Genomic DNA, 20,251 nt, shown 5'->3' with positions numbered 1-20,251 from the left:
TTCGCCCCTACAGTCCCTGCTTCCATGAATGCTTTCGAATTGCCCACTGCTCTATGCATGCGATGCAGCATCGACACGGTGTCAGCGGTGTGGACCTTTCTATGCTTTTCGTCAAATTGATTGGGGGCATGGGGTTTCTTTGCTCAGACAAAATGCCTTTCTCAATGATTACCAGACGTAGGTGCACGCCAGACCAAGAACAGTCTCGAAGCATGATTGCTTCTTCATCGGTCACGCCATGCAGATTTAAGCGAAAAAGGTCCAGAGCTTTCTCTTCTAGAATTCTACAAGGTGACATCATTCCTCAACCTGGGGCATTTCCGTCGCGTTGGGCTACCACGTGTTGGGCAGACGGTACATCGGTGGCTTACGTCTTCACAAACGCTGGTGTCACTTTCGGGACAAGCTTATCTTTGGTGAAGTCAGTACTTCGGCTACGGCCGAATGAGACAGCGTTGAAGATATGCACCCGGATTCCGGGACGAAAGCAGGGCAGCCTATCAGCATGAGCGGGTTGTTTCCCCTCTCCAACAGAATCAATCCCCAAGACGAACATAGGCATAGCCCGAACCCAACCAAGCGGCCCAGCTCACATTGATGCAAGTATGTCCAATCTCATCATGCCGCGTCAACTGAAAAGTACACTGCTTCATGCCCGACCACACCCAGATGATTAGTGACTCTCAGCCTCCCTTCAAGAAGGACTTTCAAATTCCCATGTCAATTGTGACAATGTTCTTTCTCTTTTTCATCTCACGCACCAAACCAGGCTGTGCAGAAGGGAATGTAGGAAGCAATCACTATCACACACCATGGCGACTCTTTCCATCAACGGTCTTCACTCTTCTCTCGAGAGGCTGAGCCTCGACACTCCTCTTCCCTCTTTTCCCCCTGCTGACGTACTAGTACGTCCTCTTGATATCTTTCGTTCTTATATTGCGAAAATTGTTGCCGAGGTCACGGGATGTGATCCGACCCTTGCCTACGAGGCGATTCAGACTACTGCAGCAATTTCCATGGGCGACTTGGCAGTCATCTTGCCTCGCCTCAAGATCAAAGCAAATGCAGAGGTTGCGGCAGAGCTTCTGGCAAAGGTAAGTAGTACTTCTCGCATTGTTGAACTGGACCAGGCTAACTAGATTGTACAGTTCCCCAAGTCTCCCCTGTACACCTTCCCATTTGTTGACGGCATCCACATCCGAATCTTCTCCTCCCCCTTCACGCTCCCCAGACTCCTCCTTCCCTTCATCGCGGACCGAAAGGAGCTATACGGCGGCGATGAGTCATTCGGCCTTCGACCCGCTCCTGACTCTGGAAAGCTGAAGGCCATCGTCGAGTTCTCCTCTCCCAATATCGCCAGCGAGTTTGAGGGTAGGCATCTGCGCAGTACCATCAACGGCGCAGCCATCGCCAACCTGTATGAGCGTATGGGATGGGATGTCGTCCGCATGAACTACCTGGGCGACTGGGGCAAGCAAGTCGCCCTTCTTGCCGTCGGCTGGGAGAAGTTCGGCTCTGATGAGGAGTTTGAGAAGGATGCCATCCGCCACCTTCTCGACGTCTACAACAAGATTGTGGAAGCCTTCAAGCCTGAGCTCGAGGCCAGTCACAAGGCCAAAGCCGACAACAAGAGCACTGCCGAAATCGAGTCGCAAGGTATCTACGCTGAGCGCGATGCCTTCTTCAAGCGGTTGGAGGATGGCGACGCCGACGCGATGGCTTTATGGAAGAAGTTCCGTGACGTCTATGTCGAGGACTACACCAAAGCCTACGCGCGTCTCGGTATCAAGTTCGATGAGTACAATGGCGAGTCACAGGTCACGTCCGAGTCCATCGCCGAGGTCGAGGCTGTCCTCAAGGACAAGGGTGTCCTCGAGGAGAGCGAGGGTTCCTGGGTCATCGACTTCAAGAAGCACGGCTCCAAAGGACTGAGCACCGCAGTATTGCGCAACCGTACCGGCACCACTATGTATCTCCTCCGCGACATCGCCAACGTCATCGACCTCGACAAGAAGCACTCCTTCGACAAGCTGATCTACGTCGTCACGTCCGACCAAGATGCCCACTTCGCTCGCGTCGCAAAGGCCATCGAGCTCATGGGTCACGTTGACCTTGCCAAGAAGCTCCAGCACGTCGGCTTCGGCAAGGTACAGGGTCTCTCGGCGCAGCTCGGCAACGCGCATCTCTTTGGCGACATGATTGATCAATGTGCTGCTGCAGTGAAGACAGCCATGGAGGAGCAAGAAGATGGTGCTCCAGCTGCCGCTGCTGAGCCTTTCGGTATCACCTCTTTGATCGCGCAAGACATGCACACCAAGCGCGGCAACGGCTACGCATTCGATAGCAAGAAGATGACTGAGTTCGAAGGAGACACTGGTGCTGCACTTCAGTTCGCATATACCAGACTCAAGTTGGCTTTGGGGCAGCTTGAAGCCGATCCCACGGCCCTGGCCGACGTTGACTACACACATCTTCAAGAGGAAGAGTACACAAATCTTCTCCGACTCATGGCGCAGTATCCCGACGTCATCAACGCTGCTTACAAATCGGTCGAACCTTCCGCCGTCCTCTCGTTCTTGTACCGTATGGTAGAGCAGCTCATCGAGTGTCTTGATGTCGACGAAGATGAAGAGACGCCTGAGGGTCCGGAAGTGGACCTTGCGAGGGCCGTGTTGTATGAGAATGCGAAGCAGGTGTTGGAAAACGGAATGAAGGTTCTGGGTATCCAACCAATGGCGACTTGAGTTGTACTGTATTGTTGTGCATTTATGCTGATCATCTGGAATGTTTGGCTTCGATGTTTGGCTTGTTTTGGTTTTATGTCTTGAGGACAACAACGCCTTGGAACAGTGGGCGGCTTTTACTCTTTGTTCATTGGCCCAGACTGATGAGATGATGATCTGACGACTAAATGAGTACACCTCAACGCATTGGCTTTAGGGTTGTGGTTTACCACGGATCATAACAATTTGAAGATACTTGTAATCAAAAAACTTGCTTGACGGGAATCGATTTCATTTCGTTGATTAGCTGGAGGTCTTTTTGATCACAGATGCTCCATTTCTTCCACGATTTCATTATCGCTGACTGTTTACAGCTGGACAAATAGTTTTTGTCTGGCACTGCTTGGAACAAGTTTGGTGGAGTTCCTAATTTTCGCAACACTCAGCCTTGCAAATTCTTCTTGTGCTGGCCGTCTCCTCTACCTACCTAGCACCTAGTGGTGGATGTCTTCAATCATGGTCTCATGCACTTGGCAGTTCGAATACTCAAGGAATACATTGGACCTCCGCTACAACTGAATCACGGCAAGAGCAGTCCACCGGTGTGACTTCCTCCATCAAAGTCTCACTCAGCTGGGCTACAAAAGGGCCTCTTCACTCCCTCGTCTCCAACGGAAACCAACTTCCACACCTCATCATCTTCATATCCATCCTTCGGCGTCGTCATTTCTGCCATCGTCGCCGCCTTCATCATTCTTACCGTCGTCCGTCGCCGTCGTCCGTTGTCGTTGTCAGTCGCTGTCGCCCGTCACCATCGTCCGTCACCGGTGACCGGTGTTCCTTCCTCTGCTGCTCAATTTGATTCACCTTGACGCGTTGCTCACCACCTTTTTCCTTCTCGTCCCTTTCACCTTTGTCTTCCCAGCTTGGTCAGCACATCCTAGTTATCGCTCAAGCAACAGCGCGTCTGCCAATCACTCCTCATCTCCACGCGTGGGATTTCATCATAATCAATCTTGACACCAACATCAACACCAAGTTGCAACTATCACCAGCTTGTTTCGCTGAACAGACCCCCTTTCGTGTCGCAGCAACGCAACTAGGTGGGCAGCTCCTTTTTGTTACTCTTCTTCCTTCTACATCAGCTGATTCTGAACTATAGGAGCCCGCACACCACCGGACGCCGACACCCCTCCACAAACCTCCCCCTTAACACATCACAACATCTTTCTAACGACACAACAACATACATCAACTTCTCTCTTCACCTCGCAATACCGTAACTGAGTGGATAGCTTCTTCCATTTTCATCTTTTCCTTGAATACCAGCTGATTCTGAACTATAAAAGGACACCACCAGACGCTGATAGACCTCCACAAACCTCTCCCTCAGCACATCACAACTACACAACAACCATACAACCATACGACAACTTCTTTCTTCGCCTCACAACCGTAACTGGGTGGGTAGCTCCTTCCTTTTCGTCTCTTTCCTTGAGCATCAGCTGATTCTGAACTATAAAAGGGCACCACCGGACGCCGATAGCCCTCCATAAACCTCTCCCTCAACACATCACAGCCACACAACAACAACACCACAAGTCACTGGGCCTCACCCCCCTTCAACCATACATACATACACATCACACAACAACGACACCTCCACTACATACCGTCATGTCTGGCCGACGCGATAGAGGAACGGCGGTCATCACGCCGGTGGAGCGCGCCCGCCGCGCCGAGCGGGCTAAGGAGAAGATCCGTGAGGAGGTGACATTCACCCCCGCCCTTCTCGGCCGCGTCCAGTCACGTGTGGACGCGAACGCCTTCCGTCGTTGCATCTCTGACAACACGATCTACCAGTCCATCTGCAACTCGCTCAAGGACCAGAACCTCCCCGAGCGCGAGCGCCGCCCCGACCTTGTCGACTTCCTGGCCCTCGAGGCCATTCTTCCTGTTCAGTACAACGGACAGTACAACAAGGTGCTTAAGGATCTCTTCGTCCGTTGCCACACGATCTCCTGGGTCAAGGAGGCCATCCTCAAGGCCAACCACGACTGGTTCCAGGACCAGCTGAAGGAGTCGAAGGACTTCATCCGCACCATGATCAACAAGGTCGACTCCCAGCTCCTGGAGATCATCCTCGAGGACATTGAGACCAGCTTCTGGCGCGAGAACATCAAAGACCACGTTCTCTACAAGAAGGTCTACCACAAGCTTCTGTCCGACACCGCCCTCACCCAGCGCGACGTCCTCACTGTTGTCGCCATCAACGGAGGCAGATACCCCACCGAGATCTTCCGTCACCTCGTCATCAAGCAGAACTCCGACATGCTCAACTTCGGCAACAACATGCACGCCCGTCACGATCTCTACGAGGATGAAGAATACCGTGGCTCGGCCCCGGCCTACATTCCTCAGGCCACTAACACCTTGCAAGGCCTGGCCCCTAGCGCCACCGCGGTCCCTCCTACCGCCGCCCCTACCAGCTCTGCTGCCAGTGCCACCGATAGCATCTCTGACCTTGAGGCCATTGCCGAGGCCATGGGAGACAAGAACAAGAGTCGCGAGATGCGCAAGAAGATCCAGGAGATGAAGGCGCTCATGGGCGGTGACAGCCTCCGAACCGTCCGTGGGGGCCGCGTCCAGAAGCCCCAGAAGAGCACTCAGGGACGACAGGTCATGCAGTCAATCGAGGAGGACGACGAAGACGAGGATGGCGACGATGTGGTCACCAAGGAGGAGCACATCAGCCCTAGCACCAAGGCGCCTGTCCGTGCTAAGGGTGGTCGCAAGACTGGCTAAAGGCATCTGTATTTCTCGAGCGAACAATTGCAACGAAGCACACGGGCATCCATTTGGAAGGAAGGAGAGACTGAATAATACAAAAAGCAGCTTGAATCGTCTCTTCCAGCGGTAGTTAGCAATCGGAGCCCATCATTTCTGCTCTCTGGCGTCCCAAGCGCCCTCGTCCGGCCTCGCTGTCACAAGTGTTTCTTCGTGGCTCTATGATCTTTGTCCTTCTTCCAGATGTTTCTTTGTCTCTTCTGTTCAGCACTACCCTTGTTCCTTGACCTGTCTATTGTCCTTGTCTTGGAGATGCCTGAGTACTACGTATCTGTTCACTGTTCGATATCTTTAGACTCGTAAAACTCTGGAATCTCTGCCAAATGCATTCACATAGGCAACAGGCAGTGTCTACAAGACCGCGAAACCGTTTTTAAAACAAGCGGTACACTGCGGCCTGCGCTGCTCGTGTCCGTACGGAGTAGATTCATTCATTAAAGTAGGTAGTCATGTCATGTTGCGATCAAGTTCCAACTATCATCCTCTCTCCTTCAAACCTGCTCAGGTTCCCTCGGATTGCTCGTCACCACGAACTCCGTCTTCTTGACGATAACCGGGGCATCCAAGTGATAATCCGTGCTCCCATCATCGGAGCTCTTCCCCCTTCTTGAGCCGCCCTCGATGCCGACCTCCGTCTCGTTGCGGTCGATGCCGCTGCTCAGGGGCTGCATGCCGCTCATCCCCGGCCTCCAGCTCTGCAGCGCGTATCTGCTTCCCACGTTGCCGTTGCCAGTCGCGGCGCTGCGTCCGTAGCCGCTTGCGCCTCCGTACTTGTTACTCCTGCTCCCTGACCTGCTCTTCTCGTTGAAGTACTTGACCAGCGGCGCGAGGGTGGGCACGCAGGTGACGATTATTCCCAAGTTGTTCTCGACGGTGGACCACATGATAAGGGGGGCAGAGTCGAGGTAGTTGGCGAGAGAATGGACGGTCTGGATGCGGATGATTTGGATGACGGTGATGAAGGCGCCGAGGCCGAAGAGGCCGAGCAGTACGAACTTCTTGCGCTTTTGGATCTTCGAGGTTGCGAGAACGGGGAATGGTAGGAACATGCTGTTGGATATCTGTCAGCTGCTGAGAAGAAACCGAAGTTAGAATTAGCAAGACTCACACGACGATATCAAAGACAATTGTCAGGGCAGCCATGCTGGTGTAGAAGGGGACACCGGGGATACAAGAGCCGTTGGTAATTGTTGGATCCCACTGCTTAGCAATCTATAGGCTGTTAGCATTGGAATGAACGGAAGACTTCAGCGCATCATACCGGTGTGCACAGGTTGATCTGAACAACCAAGAAAGCAATATGGTAGGCAATGCAGAGACCGATGGTCGCAAATGTGCTCCATCTGTAGATTCCCTTGGGGATAAAACGCAGATATGATAGAAGCAAGCTGAGCTTGAATCCAAGAATGCTCGAGATGTAGCTGTTTATTGTCAGAAAGGAGTGCTTCGCGGTGACGAAGGAGAACTTACAATGGAGCACCGGCGTATTGCAGAAGGCCGAACTCATAGAGATTCTCTTCCGGCATGTCGGTCAACTTCTTCAGGCCAAGGCCCCATTTTGTTTCTGCGTCAAAGTGTCAGAATTTATTGGATCTCTCGTTCAAGGAGAATCAGCTTACGCATGATGCTCACGACGGCAAAGCCAGCGGCGCAAAACTAAAGCGTCATTATTAGTTCAAGCCACTTCTTACTTCGTAGACTTAATCTTACCCAGGTAACAACGATGACCCAGTCATCTGCATCAATCATCGTCAGCACACTTCTCTCTCAGTAGTCGAGTCGTTTGCACTTACCGGACCCAGTTGCCTTCAGCATCACCATGCGGACATACAGCCGCAAGGCCATAATGACCAACGACAAGGCCGTGAACACAATTGCAATAGTCGCAATCTTGGGTCCATCAGTATCCGTCCCCGGCGGGGTGTTGTATGTCCATGGCGGTGAACTCATGGCTATGATCGACTCTCGAAATACCCTCCTTTGGGAATCCTTGAGGGCAACTCGTTGTTGCGGTGAGCTATAGCCAGCGGGTAAGGCTGAATATCTGGCGTGCTGACTATCTCAAGAGGAGGTTGAGGGGACGGGAAGTGGGAAGCAGCCACTGCTAGCCGATCGAACCGACGCGTAGCCCCGGGTAGGGAAGAAGGAGTCCAGGCGCAGAAAGTGGACGTGGACGGGAGTGGCGGAGCCCGGGTTGGCTTTAGACCGCTTTATTTGGGCAGGCCTTCGTTCATAACTTCATCAGACGAGGATTTGCGTTCGTTCTTGCCAGTTCTTCATTAGACGCGCCAAGAAGGAGAAGTGGAGGGCGTGGGAGATAAGAAGACTAATATTCTTTCAAAGTTTAGCATGGCCTACCTTCCCCCCGAGCAACTCTCTTTCCTCGTCGGTTCCGACGTCTTGGAATGGGCTCCAGTCCCGACCGTTTGGACGAGAAAGGGTGTCCCCTGTCGGAGGACAGGCAAGATATCACACTTGCAGTAACGGCCAAGCCGGCTGCAGGTGCGAACTCTGTGTGGTATCTAGCCCGAATGTATGAGATGTGGGCTGCGCCATCTTTCTCGGCTTCATCCCTCGGATCATCAACAAGGTAGGACGTCCGTCCATCCCTCCACTCAACCCTCGTACTATGCCCTTCGGCTCGCGTTTGTAAGCATCTTGGGCAAGAACCACGAGGACGGAATACGGGGTACGAGGGCTAAAGGGCCAAGAGAGCAGACCCTTTGCTCTTCGCCCCCCGCCGGAGACCGTGCCGACGTTGCATTTCAGGAGCACGTCCTGGCGACGAGCCGGCCCCGGCTTGCATCTTGCAAAACACATCGAGTTGTGACCAGTCACTTGAAGCTTCGCCTGGACGAGGAATTCTAGGATTCTAGAAGCAAAGCTGGCCGCGGCACGCCGGAACCATGCACCGTTGCAGGTCCCCTGAGATGCACTATGCAGTACATTACATTGTACGCGGCACTAATTAGCGCAGGTCCAGGGATGGTGGTGATGGGAAACTTGATTTCTCCCACTCGGGAGCTTTGTGGGAACGCCGTTTCTGACAGAGAAAGCTGTGACTGGCTGCTGGCGGATGTTGGCAAAGCCACCTACGGATGGCGTTGGCATCTGAGTCCCAACCACGGAGTCCTTCCGAACAGACGAAGTTGCAGTTGCCACATGACCAAGATGAAGGGACAAAGAGCCTCAGTCTAAGCCAGACTCGGGCGACAGGTCCTTCCCAGTCTCCTGGACTCTTTTACGACACGGGAGTGATATATCACATTGGGGGCTAGAATGGCGTGTTGAAGAAGTGCGCACAGGTTCAGAGGTGACAGCCGGGAATTTTGACAACTTGGCGGGCTAACTTCACTCAGGTCTAGCCTCCAAGTCTTCAGCGTGTAGCTTGCATAGTGGATCGAAGCGCACCCGAGGTAGCCCGAGTTGGTCTGTGTCGCGATGACAACTCAATTGTGACATACGAGGATATCCCTGTCCGAGACACGCCGGTTCGGGCAATTGTCCATGTGTGGTAAAGTTCGTCTGCTCCGGTATCGACCAGCCATCCCTATAAAAGCAGGTTGTCTCAGTAAAAAGGCTCTTCCTTGAGGGAAATTTTGGTCGCAACGTTTCAACGGCGCGTTAGTTGGCGTTGGATAAGTCTCATGGGTTCCAGAGAATTTGCTTTTCTTCATCAAACATCAGGTTCCAAAACACAAAAGTTCGCCTGGCTGAAGAAGTTGCTGTGCCACCACGTGGGACCTGGAGTGCCGACTTGGCCTGAGCCCTTGGGGCAGCCCCTGCTGCCGGTCCACACAGGAAAAAGAAGTTCCAGAAGTTCTCCGGAATTCCGCTTTTCAGGTGAGCATACAGGGTGAAGGATGCAATTTGCAGGTGAAGGACTTGCAGTCAGCCCAGTCCCCCCAGGCTCTCACGGAGCAACCCCCAACTTCGGGGTCCAGCGGAGCCAAGAAATTAGCTTTTAGACGTGGGCTGCGATATCAGGGGATGGAAGCATCCCGTGAGAGCCGTCCATGGCCTCGATTTTTTGCGAGCGCTTTGACGTTGGGAGATTTGCGGTCGTATGCTCCATTCTTAGGGAAATCATCGTGGTCTTTTGCGGATTTTGCTTCGCTTTCGGATCCGAATGCTGACGGTCAGATGGTATGGTGGTGGTCAGCCACACAACACGGGGTGGACCGAAAGATCGGGACGGGACGAGAGTCTGTGCTGTTGTTGTCAATCTGACTTTACCAACGGTGTGGCGGCCGTTGCCTCTGTCTGTGCATAAACTCTCACTTGCACAACTCCTGTCATCTCTTGTCGTCCATCTCAACCATGGATGATCGTAGACGGGTTACTCCAGCGCAAATACCAGATTAAAGGCAGCATCAAGCCCGTCTGTTTACTCCACGAAAACGCAAATCCTCGAACAACTCGAGTTTGGACGAATGTTTCGATTGACATGGCTCGCTGCCTCATTCGTCAGACCAAAAGAAAGCATCCGTTGGGAATCTGGACTACCAGCGAACTATGTCACCCAAAGCCAGGAACTGGAGTCGCAAACATGTCGCAGTTAGTCAAAGATTGACCAGATGTATCGGCTCCGATCGAGGGTTTTTACCAAGGTATAGCCGGCTCTCCCATCATCCATGAGCCATGCGTAACGGTCGCCATCCGCGATGCTGCCCCCCGCTCTCGAGATGTGGCGCCTCGTACGATGCGGCTTGAACCGAATCTTGGAAAGGACTTTGTGTTGCACGGCTGATGACGAATTTCAGGTTAGACCACCGCGAGGCCCCTGCTATTCCCCTGAGAAAAGATGAGGGGCTTCTTAGTGATCCCCTTCTAAACGACCGGGATGTGGCTCGCAGAATCCCCACTGCCGGCGTGGGTTCGATTAGACTTCGACTCAACACATCCCCGCAGCTTCAATTTCCGACCGAGGTCGCGCCCGACGATAACACGCTAGAGACCTCAAATTCGCCGAGGCAAACTCCGGATCTTCTTGTATGCGGGCAGTCTCTATCCGCACCAACGAAAGACGCAAGATGTTGTCGATCGAAAACCACCAAGAGAGAGTGTGTGTGGACGATGCCTCGCGCTGGTAGCGAGCGGGAGTCTGCAAGGACGCCTGCGAGTTCTGCAGCATTTGGGACGGAAGCGAGAGGACCAAGCTTTATCTGCCGGGGCACCTGACTCCTTTGATCTGCAGCGGCTCGAGGTCCCGCTCAACAAGACTCTTGCTCGACGCAAGCCCGCGGCGTGGAGCTTCACCAAGGTCAGCCAGACCAGGCCCAAAATCCACCATCATACCATGAGGACGGGATTCCCATGGTCCGAGGCTCCAGTGCCTTGATATGGCGGAAGTCGGAGCTCAACAACGCCGCCCGACGCGACAAAGAACGAGCAGCGGAGACTGGGTTTAAAGAAATGTCCACCGAGGCATCCAGCATTCACCGTCCCCCCTTGATTTCCGGTCGATATCTAGGTCGGTATTGTCCTCGTTCCTGATCCACCGCCCCCAACGCTTAGCCTACCCAGGGACAAGTCCAGGCAAGGGGGCCAAGGAGACCAGCCACAAACGGCACAGCATTGGCATCGATCCTGGGCTTTCGATCCCTCTCTATTGTGGCGACCTTGCGAGCAGTATGGATTCATCAGCACCAAGTAAGGCCGTACGCGGCAAACTTCCACTAGTTCGAGGAGGCGAAGTCGTCTTATAGGCTCCCAATCTCGGGTCAGCCATCCCAGTCGGGAAACGACTTCACTAGGATATGAGCGATGGAACCTACATGCCGTAGTCCCGGAGGCCGGGTAAACGCAGTCTGCAGACTCGCATCGTACTAAAATGGCCGCCCTTGGCCGCCGGCGAGCAGAAAAAAAACTCTCTTTTGATGAAGGGATCCAGCGGCAATACACTCTCTTTTACTCTCCCTAGCCGTCAAACGTGCCGATCTTGTGCCTCTTTGTCACTCGTCGCGCGTTGTCCTCTCGTTTCCCTCCTCCCACCTTCCCACCTCACGGCCGAAAAGTCAACATGAAGAGCTTTGTCCTCCAAGCGGCCCTCTTCGGCGCCGCTTTCGCGGCCCCCAACCGTCCCGGCTCCGGCTTTGCTCCCTTCGCCGAGCGTGCCACGGACTGCAAGTGCTTCCCCGGTGACAGCTGCTGGCCGTCTACCGAGACTTGGAATGCCCTCAACACCACTGTTGGCGGCAGACTGATTGCCACTGTTCCTCTGGGCTCGCCTTGCCATGACCCTACCTACGATGCTGCCACTTGCGCTACGCTGCAGAGCGAGTGGCAGGACTCTGAGATCCAGTATGTCACTGCCCTTGACCGATGTTTAATGATAGCCACTAACAGTCATGTAGCATGGAGTCCTCGTCTTCCATCATGGCTCCCTTCTTCGCCAACCAGAGCTGCGACCCCTTCCAGCCGGAGTCGCGTCCCTGCCTGCTGGGCAACTACGTCGTTTACGCCGTGAACGCCACCACCGCCGAGCACATCCAGGCCGCCATCTCCTTCTCTCAGGAGCACAACATCCGCTTCGTTGTCCGCAACACTGGCCATGACTACCTTGGTCGCTCCACCGGTGCCGGTGCTCTGTCTGTGTGGACTCACCACATGAACAGCGTCGACATCGTTGACTGGGCTACCGCTGCCTACACTGGTAAGGCTGCCAAGATCGGCGCTGGCACCCAGGGCTTCGAGGTTATGGAGGTTGCTCACAACGCCGGTCTTGCCGTCGTCGGCGGCGAGTGCCCTACTGTCGGTATTGCCGGTGGCTACACACAGGGCGGTGGTCACTCTGCCCTCTCGACCTCCTTCGGCCTGAGCGCTGATAACGTCCTCGAGTGGGAGGTCGTTATCGCCAACGGCACCCTTCTGACTGCCTCTAAGACCGAGAACGCCGACCTCTTCTGGGCTCTGTCTGGCGGTGGCCCCGGTAACTGGGGTGTTGTCACCTCCATGACCGTCAAGGCTCACGCTGACGCCAAGGTTGGAGGTGCCACCCTCGTCATCATGGCCGCCGACAACGACAACGACGCCTTCTTCAACTCCATTGATGCCTTCCACGAGGAGCTCGCCGGCATGGTCGACAACGAGACCATGGTCGTCTACTACTTCGGCGCCACCTTCTTCCAGATCGCGCCCCTGAACGCCTTCAACAAGACCTCCGACGAGGTCAAGACCATCATGGCCCCCTTCGTCGCCCGCCTCGACGCCCTCGGCATCACCTACACCGTCAACTACTCCGAGTACGACAGCTACTACGGCCACTACGACAAGTACTTCGGCCCCCTGCCCATCGGCAACATCCAGGTCGGCATCGCCCAGTATGGCGGCCGCCTCATCCCCCGCGACAACATCACCAACATCGGCTCCTTCTCCCGCAGCGTCGCCGCCAAGGGCGCCACCTTCATCGGCGTCGGCACCGACGTGAGCAAGTTCGGCAACAAGGACACCAACTCCGTCACCCCCGCCTGGCGTAACACCCTCGTCCACGCCACGCTCACCACCGTCTGGAACTTCACCGCCCCCTGGGACGAGATGCTCGCCAAGCAGACTCTGATGACCGACGTCATCATGCCTGAGATCGAGGCTCTCACCCCTGCTGGTGGCGCGTACATGAACGAGGCTGATTTCCAGCAGCCCAACTTCCAGAAGGAGTTCTTCGGCAGCAACTACAACTCCCTGGCGTGCCTGAAGAAGAAGTGGGATCCCGAAGGATTCTTCTATGCTCGCAACGCTGTTGGTAGCGAGTCGTGGAGCGTTGCCAACGATGGCAGGATGTGCCGTGTTTAAAGTGCGAAGGAACAGAAGTACTCCAGTGTAATGAACAAGAAATAAATTTGATCCATCTGTCAGGATGCTGTGCCCAATGTCTTCAATTGTGTCTCCCTGTTCCCTGCAATCGCGAACCTCTACCGTTAATTGCCTTATCCATAGCCTCCGGTCGCAAGTGCAATAACCAACATGAAGCGAACAGAACGAAACGAGCAACGACAACCGCGTGTTATGAACATCACGCTACATCCGTCCATACTGACTCCCACATTATCTTCTCTGTATTAATGCCGGCATACCTATAGACGAATCACTGATTACTCCGTACTTCGGGGCCAAATGATGAACGCTTTGCTGCAGAACTGTTCACACCCCACGCAGACCGGACTCTGATCTCGCAGGTCTCAAGTAACCTACGAACAAAGGCGTGATTGAAACCTGAAACAAGAACGACTTTTCAACAGCTATGCTCAGACTAACATGCTTGACCCCCTTTAAACCCACCGTCAAAAGCTGGCATAGCTATCTGACCAACTTGAACCGATGTTAGGTTCACACAAAGAAAAGACACTGGAAGTCAGCTGCAGGATGCTTGCGAGTTGATCTGCTGTAGAGAAAGCATATGATGTATGCCCTGTACTTGATATCCATGGCAAACAGATATAGTCGTTGATTCAGTTGGCTATGAACTCAAAGGGGCTAGCCCAGTCGATTTGAGGTTTTATGTCTCCGGAAGAGTTAACAATCCAGCTAGGTATTCTTGAAGCCATTCAGGCAAATAGTGACAGCATGGATGACAGGGGTAAAACACACAGCAGACGATAACATAGGACAATGCAACGCAATGGAGACAACTAGGGATGACCATGGAGTACGGCGACGACAACTACAATGACAACGACGACACGGGAAGCACTAAGGGTCTGAGATGAACTGGCGTGAGATTGACGATTCGGATGAACAGCGTTTGCGGATTCTGTTCGGCGATTTCTACAGCGCTGTCTTTACTCACTCACTGTACTCAATGTTGACTTTCTTTTGTTTTGTTTTGTTCTCCCTTCAGCAATATTCTTTGATCCACATCATGGGCTTTTTTCCCTAATACATCACCGTCTCACATTGCGATACCCAACTCTGACTTTTGAGTCCATGGTTACCGTGACATGTGTGACCCTATCATGACCATGACATGCCTAATCCTAGTGAGGTCCGCATATCACACTCCGCCTGACATGACTTACGTTCAAGCCTCGGATTAGGCCACTGGTGATCACTTATCCTTTGATGAAATTCCCACACTCCGTCTGTGTAGTCGGAAACATGCGAAGCCACCGCGTGTAGTCCCCATGCAATAAATTTGTGGTTGGCGGTGGGCGGGAACGGCAGCCTCCCGGTAAACCCGATGACGACGGGATTTGTGGTTTCGGGTCCCTCGTAGTTTGGCAAACAATCATACCCCCTCGCTCGGTCTTTCTGTATGTTGTTGCTCTCATCCTTCTGGCCTTTGTTGATGATAGAGTGTGGTAAGGTATCCCTGATTTCCTGAAGCCTCCTCATGTTCCTCCTTCCTCACGGTCTCGACACCACAAATACTAGCTTAGCTGTCTGCAAGCCTCGTTGTCCAATGGCCATAGTCACTTGTTCCCTTCCATTATAATCTGAGACTTCAAGAGGACAGCTAATTCCAGCCAGAATGAGCGTGGAAATAATAGACACGTGCCTCGATGTTTTCTCCCGCTTCAATCCTCGAGATCATGTTGCTCAGGTTCGCTGAAACTCATTCGGCCGAGGTCTTCCACTTCGGACACTGCTTCTCAAAGATTGCTGCTCGTCATCATAGAAGTTCGATTCATGCCAACTTTTTGACGTCTCTCTCAGTTTTTGACTTTTTATTTCCATGGTTTGGCTACCTAAGTCAAAGTCGACAGCGGCTTCAAGGGACGGAACCTCCGATACCCACAATGGAGTTGGATGTCCGTCGCTTCAATAGCAGCCGAAAATGGAAAGGGTGGATCTTCATTACGCATTCTGAGTGGACGGAATTGCAACTCCATCATGGATCCCGCCCCGGTCCTCACCGGGCATCGCCAACAACTTGCTTCCCTCAACTTTGATCATATGCTTCATTTTCCGATGCGTCAGAGGAGTCGCCTCTAGTTTGTCTCCGATATCGCTCCGTAGCATGGCTATGAACGCGTCCTAGCGATCGCTTCCAGACGACCGTCAACGGCCAATATGGGATGATGACGAGCAACGGAGATTGAACTCCACGGTTAGTCGCTCGACCATCTTCCACATACGAGCCGGCAAGATAATGCGATATAAATACTGCAGTTGTTATCTAGACCTAGTTTCCTCATCTTTCGCCCCTTTTTGTGACTGCAGCCAAAATTCCAAACCATGGCTCCTTCTAGCGTTCAAGACCTGTTCGATGCCGAGCCAATGACTGCCACCAAGATCCGGAATGCCTCAGTTGCCGCAGTCAGCTATCACAACGCGAACTTCGAAATCCTCCGCCGTCTGGTTCCTCTAGTATCCGATGGCAAGATAACACACCTGAACGCCGGCTTCATGCCCCCGTCAAACCTCATCGTGGACGAAGCCATCCGCCGCTTCTGCTCGGAATCTCTACACCATCCATCGCCCAAAGCTTGCTGGCGTCAAGACGTCGAGGCCGTCCGTCAACTTTTGGCTCGGTACATCAACACGGATCCATCATCAATAGCCTTTGCTCGCGACACGACAGAGGGCCTGGGAAGCTTCATCCACGGGTTGAAGTTCGAGCCTGGAGATAACGTAGTCATTCTAGACTGCGAGCACCCGAATCAGGCATTCGGCTGGATGGCACTTCGTCCCCTCGGGTTGGAGGTCCGCCTTGTCCCGACGCACCCTGAAAGACCTGTCGCCGCCAACGCGAAAACCTTCGCCCCCTATGTCGACGACAGGACCAAAGCCATTGGCTTAAGCTCAATCATGTTCCATAGTGGACAATGGAACGACATCGCAGATGTTTGCTCTGTCTACAGACCAAAGAGAATCCACGTCCTTGCAGACTTAACCCAGCAAGTCGGGTTCGCAGACGTGGATGTTCAAGCCCTGGGCGTCTCAGCAGCTGCCTTCAGTCTACACAAGGGTCTTCACACACCAACAGGCTTCGCAGCCCTCTATGTGGATTCAGCCGTCATTGAAGAACTTGACCCAACGCCTCCACTTGTTGGCTACGGAGGGGTAGCCAGCGTGAGCGACTCAGAAGACTTCATGATTCCAGAGGGACCGATCGTCTTCCATCAGACGGCTCGCCGATATGAGCACGCTAATATGAGCTTCATCTCGGCTGTTGCAGCTCGTGCATTCCTCCAATTTTACCTCGAGGTAATGCGGCCCAAGAATGTTGAGAATCATCTTTATGGTCTTGGAGATGCTTTACGAGAGTCTTGCGCGGAGCTGGGTATCAGCGTTCTGGGGCCGAAGGAAAGGAGGCAACATGCGCCGCATCTTCATGTCCTCCAGCTTCATGATCCTCGTTGGCTTGAACATTTGACCGCTTCCAGTGTGGTTGTGACGAGGTTTAGGTCAGGAATCAGGGTATCGTTTGGGTTCTATAATAACCTGAGTGACGTGGACAGACTGGTAGCGGTTCTCAAGGCGGGGATTGCATTGGGCATCTCTTCAAGTTCCGCCTTCACAGACGGTCTATCATGAGCTCATCCCGACAGAAGAGGGACAAAAGTCGAGACTTTGGGTTGGGTGTCGCAAGAAATCTGACACAGCATCATCGCCATCGCCTTCCATTTTCTCGTTTTCCGTCGCAGTTCCCCGTCGTCGTCCCTATCACCGTTCTTGTTATCGTTCCCCATCATTGCCTGATGTCTCCCAGTTCCACATCACATACCGCAATCAATGCAATTTGTACTTGAATTAGAAGATTAATGAATAGTAAGACTATCAACAGCTCGATATTTACTCTCTCATAATCTAATCGCCTCTCTTTCTGGACGATGGTTCCAGAGTCGTATCTGAGTAGGCGCGGTATGTGGTTGCTCAATAACTGCGTAGATGACAAAAATTCTCAAGCTGCATACATATTTTGACGCTCAAAGGGAAGGGGAATCGTTTTTCTTCGGTCTAGATCGAAAAGTTTCTGCTCGACTATGACTTGTTGGTGCTAGATAATGCTCATTCTTGAGACCGTGATCGGATGATGACCTGGGTGGCTCCCTGTTCAGGCATTACTCATTAGCGCTGTTCACGCCCGTACTTCAGGCGGGACGCGACCGCTAACCCCGCAACTTGGCCTCTCCAACTTTCAACGACATCCGAACATGTCCGTCACTCATTTACGCCCTTCACATCATGCCCTCCCCGAGCAAGCCAGTAAAAAGGATCTCGTAAACCAAGTGATTCTCCGAAGCTTTTGCCCGAACGTTTGCTGATATACCACAGGTGTAAGCGATGCCAATACCGAAAGGTAGTCTGCCTCCCCAGTACAGCCATGAATGGATCTGATGAATCCTCGTCCTAGTTGAAATGCTCCCGCACAGAACCATGCCAGAACTGCGTCACCTCAAAGACCGCATGCGAGTACCGCGAGGTCGACCGCAAGAGAGTGCCAGTCTCGCACGAATACGTCGCTAGCCTAGAAAGCCGCCTATCCTGGTTCGAATCATTCGTCAAGAACCTACGCGCTGCGTCTCCAGAACAGCGGGAGGAGATGCTCAAGTCAACCGCCTTGGACGACAAGTCGCCCAAAAGTGAGACGCAGGCCCCTGGAGAGTACATCGCCCAGATCGGAATCCACGCAGGTAACCAAGCCAACCTGGAACTCGGGCTAGAGGGTTCGCTGGTCTACCACGGCGCGACGAGCATCTTCCGCGCCGAGGCAGAGCACGGGCAGAAGGACGTCACCGACCGCGTTGGTCAGGGTTACTACGACGGCGTCGAGTCGGATTTTGAGAGCGTCATGGAGCATTTCGGGATCGGAATGCAGGATGAAGTCGTCATGAAGTCGCTGACGCAGTTTTTCCGGTGGCAGTACCCTCACTTCATGTTCATCTACCGGGAGGCTTTTCTGAGGGATCACTTTGGGGACAGAAAGAACGGAAAGTACTGGTCTTCGGCGCTGTTACTGTCTATATGCGCGCTGGGAGCTCTTGTGTCGCTTGATACGAAGGATTCGAGCGATCAGTTCTTTCTAGCGGCGGAGAGCATTGTCATGGTGACTGGTCTGACGCGGCCATCCATCGCGACCGTTCAGGCGTTTCTTTGTTTGGCCTTCTACGAAATTGGAAGGGGCAATCTGTCAAAGGGATGGGGGTACTCAGGTGAGATCGAACAGAAAGCACCCCGTCGCCTGCTCTGGGCTCGCCCAAGCTGAAGATGAAAGATGTACCTAACACCAGACTCAACAGGCATTGCCTTCAGGATGGCTCAAGACTTGGGCTTCCAGAGAGACCCGAAGGATTGGGTCCAGCACGACTCTTCCCTAGCTACTCCCGAAGATGTCGAGATCCGGAGACGCATCTACTGGGGCTGCTACATCTCCGACAAGCTGATCAGTCTCATCCTCGGTCGGCCGGTGTACCTCGTCTACGACGAAGCGGAAGTGCAGCCCATGGAGACTCTGCCGTATGCCACTTGAACCCATAATTATCTTCATGCTGACTTGACCAGTGAACCGCCTGAGATGGCATTGTGGCGACCAGTTGGCTTCGGTGACGAAGACACCCAGTCAACAAAGGCAACTTCCATGATTCCATACCTCCACGAGCAGATCCGTCTGTCGCGGATTATCGAGCGCATGATGACGACCCTGTTTAGCCCTCGTTCACATCTAGATGACATCAGCCGCCGGCTATGTTTCGACAACCTCAACCTCGAGCTGAACCGCTGGCGGGAATCTCTCCCCGACTTTGCGAAGTGGCTTAAATGGGGCCCTTCATCAAAGCCGATACCTGGAGTCTTTGCCCTGCAGTGAGTATCTCCATCCGCAATCGGTTTCAAGATGGGCGACTAAAAGACCGCAGCCTCCTTTTCCACAGCGCTCGCATCGCTTTAAACTACGACCAGGCCATTGCAACACGCGGCAGCGAGTCGGAGGAGAGGTCGCGTGTGTACTGCAGCACTTCAGCAACCGACGTGACGTCGCTCCTGCGCACCTACCGGACCCAGTACGGCCTGCAACACGCACCTCTTGCGTTCGTGTACGGCGCGGTGCAAGCGTGCCGCTCGGCAAAGGCTTTTGGGATCGCGGAGGAGTTGCAGTATCTGAACCAGACACTTGGAGAGTTGTCATCGATCTGGGGCCTTTCTCGGGAGGTTCTCCGGCGCTTGGGTTGAAGGTTTCTTGTAGTCGGCGCAGGATAAATACTTCAAATTTCATCGCAATCCAGGCCTCTCGATCTACAATCTTGATTATTCCCGTGGTCGCCAAACTGTCCTGCTTTCGGGGCCATGACATTTTGCAGGCCTTCCAGCAAGCACTACGAACCGAGGATGACTGGTTTCGACACGAGACGACATGAGTTTTATTTCGAATGATCACACTCACGATTGACCCGGGACCCACGACTATCCTAGTCCTGATCTTGTTGTCTCACAATGCTTTTCCTTTAGGTCGCGATCGGCATGTGACATGATTGAAGAAAGTGAGAACTCCCCTCAGCCAGAATGGGAGGTCGGGCAGGGGTGTCGCATCCCGGTCTATGGGGACCAACTGCCTGGCTGTATTACCTAGGCGCTTATCGTTGAGTTCTGACAGATGCGATGCGACCCGCGGGATTTGTACCCGTCTCTGTTTCTCATGCTGTTATTGAGCATCCAATTTTCACAGAAAATTAAATGATGAAGCAAAGTATGATTCAGGAAGAAAACACGATGTGTGGCCTTGCCGCGCTTGACTCAAACTCGAG

General features: G+C 53.4%; 6 protein-coding genes across 6 annotated transcripts; 5 read left to right on the top strand and 1 right to left on the bottom strand.

Moving 5' to 3' along the window:
• Positions 1-812: 812 nt before the first annotated feature.
• On the top strand, positions 813-2,744 carry COL26b_007543 (uncharacterized protein; the record flags this gene model as incomplete). Its single annotated transcript, XM_053180330.1, has 2 exons — positions 813-1,094; positions 1,149-2,744. The coding sequence occupies 2 exons, from the start codon at positions 813-815 to the stop codon at positions 2,742-2,744; spliced, it is 1,878 nt and encodes a 625-aa protein (XP_053035779.1).
• Positions 2,745-4,400: 1,656 nt separating this feature from the next.
• COL26b_007542 (uncharacterized protein) lies at positions 4,401-5,528 on the top strand (the record flags this gene model as incomplete). Its single annotated transcript, XM_053180329.1, has 1 exon — positions 4,401-5,528. The coding sequence occupies one exon, from the start codon at positions 4,401-4,403 to the stop codon at positions 5,526-5,528; it is 1,128 nt and encodes a 375-aa protein (XP_053035778.1).
• Positions 5,529-6,061: 533 nt separating this feature from the next.
• COL26b_007541 (uncharacterized protein) lies at positions 6,062-7,520 on the bottom strand (the record flags this gene model as incomplete). Its single annotated transcript, XM_053180328.1, has 5 exons — positions 6,062-6,620; positions 6,679-6,782; positions 6,832-6,991; positions 7,041-7,134; positions 7,364-7,520. The coding sequence occupies 5 exons, from the start codon at positions 7,518-7,520 to the stop codon at positions 6,062-6,064; spliced, it is 1,074 nt and encodes a 357-aa protein (XP_053035777.1).
• A 4,072-nt stretch (positions 7,521-11,592) lies between these two features.
• COL26b_007540 (uncharacterized protein) lies at positions 11,593-13,361 on the top strand (the record flags this gene model as incomplete). The annotated part of the gene is made up of 2 exons (XM_053180327.1): positions 11,593-11,873; positions 11,927-13,361. 2 exons carry the CDS (start codon positions 11,593-11,595, stop codon positions 13,359-13,361), a joined length of 1,716 nt encoding a protein of 571 aa, XP_053035776.1.
• A 2,382-nt stretch (positions 13,362-15,743) lies between these two features.
• On the top strand, positions 15,744-18,981 carry COL26b_007539 (uncharacterized protein; the record flags this gene model as incomplete). Its single annotated transcript, XM_053180326.1, has 3 exons — positions 15,744-16,866; positions 17,885-18,664; positions 18,752-18,981. 3 exons carry the CDS (start codon positions 15,744-15,746, stop codon positions 18,979-18,981), a joined length of 2,133 nt encoding a protein of 710 aa, XP_053035775.1.
• Positions 18,982-19,026: 45 nt separating this feature from the next.
• On the top strand, positions 19,027-19,679 carry COL26b_007538 (uncharacterized protein; the record flags this gene model as incomplete). Its single annotated transcript, XM_053180325.1, has 2 exons — positions 19,027-19,313; positions 19,367-19,679. The coding sequence occupies 2 exons, from the start codon at positions 19,027-19,029 to the stop codon at positions 19,677-19,679; spliced, it is 600 nt and encodes a 199-aa protein (XP_053035774.1).
• Positions 19,680-20,251: the final 572 nt, after the last annotated feature.

This window comes from Colletotrichum chrysophilum (assembly GCF_026319265.1).
Source record: "Colletotrichum chrysophilum strain AFK26 chromosome Unknown scaffold_61, whole genome shotgun sequence".
Lineage (NCBI taxonomy): Eukaryota > Fungi > Ascomycota > Sordariomycetes > Glomerellales > Glomerellaceae > Colletotrichum > Colletotrichum chrysophilum.
Note: the sequence above shows the minus strand (reverse complement) of the source record. Positions and strands in the feature narration are given on the sequence as shown.